Genomic DNA, 6,937 nt, shown 5'->3' with positions numbered 1-6,937 from the left:
AGGTTTCGAGTTTTCGCCACGCCACACCCGGACGACAAAATTGTTTTCCCTCGAAAACGAAGCGTTTATACAAAACGTAAAAAGTCGCGCATTTCGGTGTCGCATTCGCAAATCGGGCGATCTATTAAATTTTGATGAGCCTTTTCTCGACGACGCTTTTCCTTTTCGTTTCGAATTTGTATTTCGACTGAATCACGATGGAAGAAAAGAAAGGAAAAAATATGGATTTAGAAATGAAATGGAATCATTCGAATCGCATTTCTGAAATTCGTTTCTTTTGATCCCTCTCACGAGACAAGAGATATAAAGAAATATGATGAAGTTTGTCAATTGATTGGAAATAGAGAGCATATCATATTATAAGGTAATTTCTTATGGAAATATAAGAGAGATAAAAATATAGAATGAAATTTTTCATTGAAAGTTTCTCATGAAAATCGAAAATTGAGTTTGAAAATTGTTCGATTATATCCATGACGGTGAAATTGACTAATAATAATTAGACACGAATTATAATATATTCTATGAAAGTCTAAGAATTAATTTTCGTTTAAAAATTTTCTCTCCTTACATTTCCGTAATAGAATAGCCTTTTAACCGGATATTTCGCTCGTAAAATTTAAAAACTTAATTTTCAAATTTGATGAAATTTTCTTCTAAAATCTTGGACGAACGAAATTTTCTTCTATCTATCTTTTTCCTTCCATTGATGGTTCGTATCGAATTGAACAATCGTTCGAAAAAAATAAATAAATGAATGAATAAATATCCCAATTAAATCACAAAAATATATATTTCGAATAAAATAATTATCTCCTATTTCCCCGCGATCTCAGAGATCATAAATTTCCGGGACAATGGCTCCTATACTGGATGGAATCCCCATAAGTTTCTACGGCATTCAACGGTCAACCACGAAATCCGTTGAAGGGTGTACGAAAAGGGAGAAGGCAGGGGAGATAGGGAGACAAGAGAGGGACGGAGGGCGGAGGGGGAATGGAGAGAAGTATGCACGTTTAACTCGGTTCGTAATGAACTTGTGAATATTTAGTGGAGTAATTACCCTTCGTGGCGTGTCTCTGGTACGTCTACGACGATAAGAGGCGGCTGAACAAAATTCGGAAGCAAAACCAATATCAACGGGCCACCTGTGCCCCGCCTTCTCGTTACGCCGTTCGCGTACGTGTGCGCCACCGAGGCCTTACTCTCCCTCCCCCCCTCCCTGTTGATAATTCGATTTCCTAGGGGATTGCCGGTGAATGACCGGCGAATACATCACAATTTTATCTCCTCCCTTCCTTCCGCTCTTCTTCCCCTCAAAGATTCCCCACTTTTTGCCCGATCCTTTCTTCGAAAGTTCATTCTTCCCAAGATTTTTTTTTATAATCTATGGATTCTCGTTTCACCCTCTTCGCTCGAAGAAGTTTGGACCCGTTGAACACGATTCGAGTTCCGAATCATGGAACGAAACAAGGGACAGGTTTATATATAATAATAATAATAAACTGGTATCGAGAAAGAGTTGGAATAGGAGTTTTCCGTGTACGTTGCGTTACTTTATCATCAGGTGGCCGAGTTTTTTCTTCGAATATAACGCATAAATCAGTCCGGGAAGAGAGTGACACGCGAGCACTCTCTCTCTCTCTCTCTATAACGGCTATTAATCATAACGAGTCGCTCTTGCCACTCGGGTGGGGAGGGATGTGTTTCCACGACCCTCGAGGGGTGGCCTCCTCCCCCTCCTCCCCAGTTGCTCGTTTATTTCGCGCGCGGAGACTTTACAATTCAATCTCTTCTCCGCGCCATCCATCGAACTCCGTTTCGTCCTTTTCATGAATAAGTCGAGCCGTTTCCGCGCGAGCGAAGCCGGGGAACGGGCACGCTCGATTCAACATTATCGATGCGATACGATTCGATTCGACTCGACTCGATTCGATTCGATCGATGGAGGGAGGGAGGGAGGAGGAGGAAGGAAGGGGCGCAGAGGAACGATGAGGAACGGATGAAAGGGGGGAGGGGAGGCTTACGAGGGGACTTTCGAATTCTCTCGGGGGGATTGGACCGGTGTATCGTGTGCAAAACAGGGGGAGGAAGGATGGAGGAAAGTGGGCAACGGTGAAAAGGAGACGCGGGTGTGTAAGGAGAGAGATCTCATCAGAGACAGCCGACACTTAAATTCCCTATTTCGATACAGCCACGTTTGTCGCTTGCGTTCCAAGCCTTCGCTGCTTCTCACCGACCTCTCTCCGTCCTAGTTAACGTCGTATTCTCGATGTGAAGAGAAAAAAAAAAAAAGAAAGAAAGAAGGAAAGAGAGAACGATCGAGAGAGGAAACGAGAGTCGAGACCTTCTTATCGGTACGAGTCAGCTCTACCGGGTTAGTCTCTTTTTCCCACCCTCGGCGCGCACACTCCCTCTCACCGCCGATTTCCCGTCGATCACCAAATCAATCTCTTAAATCGTGGGATGTTAATGGAACCTGTTCTCGGATCGGATCCGGACAACTCCCGATCCCTCGTCATAAACGATCCAGCTGTGTCTTCGCCTTCGAAACGAAACGAACAGTAGAAAGCGTCGAATTTGTATTTAAAAATTCGTCCATCTCCAACCTCGACAATTGTATTGGGACTCGAGAGAAAACGCCTCGCCTTCTCGAGTTAAAATAAATCCCTCTTTTTCTTCCTCCTCTTCTTCTTTTTTACAGATACATTAGATCTAAAAGAATCTTATTTATTCTCGAAAGGGTGACGGAGCTTGGAAAGTGTGTCCCGTCAAAGCTTATCACTTTAGAAAAAAAAGTGGAGCCAAGTTTCACCGGAAACCGATGCTTGTTTCTTTTCTATTATCGCTATATTATCGCGATATAACGTCGCGTATACGAGAGCGGCGTACCTTTCCTCCCCTCTCCCCCTCCCTCTTCCTCTCCCCAGTTATTATATCGCGTTTACATTTGCATTTCAACGACATGAGAAATGCACTCGCGATGCGGCATCCCGGTTCATTTCGAATCCTTTCCGCGTTGCCGCGCCTGCGCCCCACTTCTCCCTTTTCCTTTCCTCGGATCTCTTCTTCTTCCTTCCATTTCTCACTGCAGAAACGTAACAAAGGAAATTCGAAAGGCACGATCGGGCAGTTAATTTATGCTGTCTGTCTCGAAGGTGGAGGTACGTTCCGTCAAGCCGGCAGGAGGCGAGATCAAATTAATAGCCAGGCATTTTTCTTTTTTTCCAACTGCGAAAGGTGAAAGGGGATGAGGGAGGCAAAGGGAGAAGAAGGGGGTAAAGGGGGAGGAAGAATACCGATTATAAAACGCTCAGATGGCGTGCAAACGAAGGCGTTCGCGTTTCTTCTTTCTCTTTCTTTCTTTTTCTTTTTCTTTTTGCTTTTTAGAGGGACGCGCGAGCTCGAGCTTGGCAGAGATTGGAGCTTTGTTGCGTGTCTTCGTCGAGACTTGTACATTTATTACACGACTGATAATTCTCGTAGCGGGTGAATTATCGTTTTTTATAAATTTAAACGCTTCCTTAGATCCTAATTTTTCCTATTAAGACTGGATCTTTCTCGTTAATAATTAAGATGATTCAAGTTTAATATTGTACATATATAGATTATGAATCGATTCGAATATCGAGAAGTGATTGGGAGGTTTTTATTAAAACATTAATAATAATTTATTTAAAACAAGCGTTCGTATATATATAATCGATACAATTATAGAGATTGGAAGATATATAATATTTTAATATTTTTCTTTTATTCCGCTTCAGATAGCTCGATTCATGGATGAAAACGCGAAAGCAGATTACAGATTAGATTTGGTATTTTACATAACATTTAAATCGTTAATCGAGCGATTATTAAAGATTTCGACATATCGACTTAGGTATTGTGAATCCGTTACAATCCGTTCAATAAATCTGCGTTCTTCGGGCATTCCTTTCTCGGTTTGCATTTCACGCGCCATTTGAAGTCGCAAACTTGTTTCTTCTCGTCGAATTGAAGACCAGCCGGGCAATCCATGGGAATTGGTGGATCCGTGGTGCACACGAAGAACGTGCTACAGTTGCACGGGTGTACGATCATCGTGTTGTTCTCATTTAAATCTTCAGGGCACTGTGGTTTCAGATTTTGATCAGAGTTTACGTAGACCATGAACACAGCGATAAGAAAGATGAAGAAGGCTGGAAATAAAACGAGTTATTGTTTTTTTTTTTTTTACGTTGAAATACAAAGTAAAAATACGTAACGTTCCATACTGTTGTTTACAAATTTAAATTTATACGCAGCAATTTAATGGCGAGACGAGATTTAATCCGATTAACGAATAAATAAATAGATCGAAGATAAATCCGTGTTTTTTTTTTTTTTTTTTTAATACGGATATGAAAAATCTCGATTTCTTTATTCTATTTTTTTTTTTCTCTTTAGAATATTTAAAATACGAGTATTCTTCCTTATCTCGAATTCTTACGCAATTTCTTCTTTTTTTTATCGCGTAAACGATACTAAAGTCGAAGTCGATTTTTAAAAAAAATTTTAAAAGCCTTACCTTTCATCTTGTATCCGTGAAGCAATACAAATGTTCAAACTCTGTGTCACCGTAGATATAACTGGTCAAATTTTAGATTCGCTTTATATACTCGATCGATCGATTATTTGTCATTATCTATACACCGATCCTATTCTATTTTTCGGTTCGTTCGACTTTTTTTTTTTTTTATCAATCACATCATTATATGATAAATGACATTAGAATTATTTATCGAGATCGTAGATAAGAGAAATTCGCGATTAAATCTTTTCAAAAATAATTCGGTATTTCTCAATGGATTTTTCTACACGTTCCTTTAAATTCAACCTTCTATTGTTTTCTTTACCAACATTTCCTATTAACTTTTAATTATTGTCCTTATCGATATAAAAATAAACAATCAATTTTTATCGGCAATATTCCTCCTTTCCTTGATCAACGAAAATTTTTAAATTTGCGGTATAATTAAAACAAAAAAAAGAAAAGAAAAAATCACTTCGATAGCGTAGAGATTAGCGTGATGAAGGTAAGAAAATTTCAAAGAACGTTGCAGGAAGCACGAATACTCTCACGTAGAAAAGAAGAAATATCGAAGATTAAGACAGGTTTAACAGGATAATCGCTGTTAAGAAAGATTTATTCTTCTATTTTCAAAACAGACGTTTAATTACCCTGACGAAACTAAGAAGAAAAAAAAAAAGAAGAACCTTTTCTCGATTTCCTCGGCCGAGATCCGAGATCATCCCTTAAATTTTTAGATACCTGTAACACCGCGCACGATACAGCAAGGGGGGCAAGTAAGAGGGAGGGAAAGAGAGCGGGAGAGGGGGAGAAGGAACTTTGGCTGACATTCGGACAATGGCGGCGTGGTGCTGTCGCGTTCGGTTCCTGGTTATGGCGGGTGCACAATGCCTATTGTCGAGCAACCCAACGTACAAACGTGTGTGCCAACGCTTCCACACAACGGGCCACCACCACCACCGTCACTCCTCGTCCCTCTGTTTCTCCTTAACGGCCACGCACGCCGCCACCCCTTTCACCCTTACGATTTTTTCGCAACTTCTCTTGCGTTTGGCAAGGGCAATAAGATCGCGCCGCTGGAAAAGGAGGAGGACGAGAAAGAGAAGGAGGGCCGATACCGACTTTCTCCTCTCTCTTTCTCTATCTATCTTTCTCGAAGGAAATGAGCAGATCCAAGAACGACGCTCTAGAATCTTGGATACGATGAGGAGTTGCAGGATTTTGCACGCGAAGGGAGATGGAGGGAAACCTTTTTCGACGTTTTAAAAGGAGACTTTAATGCATTTTCGATCGGCGAGACGCGTGGCGAAATATTCATCCCGTTTTCGCTGGAGTTGAACGCGTATAACGCGAGTTTTCGTCGAATGGAAATTAAAAGTTAACTCTTTACGTTTCGTTCTAAGGAAAAAAAAAAAAGAAAAATAATACGTACCCTATGATGATTGATTCATAGATTAAATTTTTGAAATGGAGATTAGAAGTTGACTCCCCTTTTTTCTTTTTTTTTGTTTTTTCTTTGGCTTTTGGTCATTTTAAATTGTAAAAAAAATAATATTACATTAGGAAAGATAAGATTATACGCGATGATATCGAATTTGTTTATTGGTGATTGTAATAGGTTTGTAATATTTTCATAAGCAAATGGCCAATATAATAGGCCAGTTTAATCGACAATGGACGGAATGTAAGAACGTAGAATCTAAACGAGGATAAGGAAATACACGTGTAAGAAGATTAATTTCTCCAAATCTTATCGTTATGTCACTCGTCACCGATTACGTTATTAAATTCACGATAAAAATCGAAACGCAGTAGTTTATATCTTTTCTCTAGCGCAACTATTCAGACATAATACCGTGACAAATCAATGTTTCGATTCGATCTTAAAAAAAATCAAACATCGATCATTGCGAATATCGTGAAAGATTAGAGGAATAATTACAATTTATTTTTGGCATTCGTAAATAACTTTTAATTTTAATCTTATTCGCTATTATTTAGAAGCTTAAAAGTTTAACGAAAATAATAAACGAAAACCGTTCATCATTGGTAACATTGGTAGATAGATAAGATTATTGATGATTTCATCGTTCGATAATATCATTGTAGCTCGTAAAATTTTGTCAAAAATATTTCTTCGATATCTTACAAATTTATCTATCTTAACGTTTAAAATCAATTTTTATGCGTGTTTTTTTATCCAAATTAAGCGTATTTCCGAAATATATAATATAAAATTATTTCGCAAATAATTATCTCGATATTACGAAACTCGGTATCGATGAAAGAAAACGAAGAGCGATTTTTATTTATTCGACGCTGTTTGACGTTTTATTTATTATATAATGCCATTAATTTTTAGAACGACACGAGTGTTCTTTCCAT

The 6,937-nt window shown here is 39.0% G+C and overlaps 1 protein-coding gene across 1 annotated transcript; it reads right to left on the bottom strand.

Moving 5' to 3' along the window:
- Positions 1–3,669: 3,669 nt before the first annotated feature.
- On the bottom strand, positions 3,670–4,685 carry LOC100577577 (peritrophin-1). Its single transcript, XM_003251743.4, has 2 exons — positions 4,550–4,685; positions 3,670–4,181 (listed from the first exon to the last, which is right to left on the bottom strand). The coding sequence occupies exons 1-2, from the start codon at positions 4,554–4,556 to the stop codon at positions 3,898–3,900; spliced, it is 291 nt and encodes a 96-aa protein (XP_003251791.2). The 5' UTR covers positions 4,557–4,685; the 3' UTR covers positions 3,670–3,897.
- Positions 4,686–6,937: the final 2,252 nt, after the last annotated feature.

The sequence above is a fragment of the Apis mellifera genome, linkage group LG1 (assembly GCF_003254395.2).
Source record: "Apis mellifera strain DH4 linkage group LG1, Amel_HAv3.1, whole genome shotgun sequence".
Lineage (NCBI taxonomy): Eukaryota > Metazoa > Arthropoda > Insecta > Hymenoptera > Apidae > Apis > Apis mellifera.
Note: the sequence above shows the minus strand (reverse complement) of the source record. Positions and strands in the feature narration are given on the sequence as shown.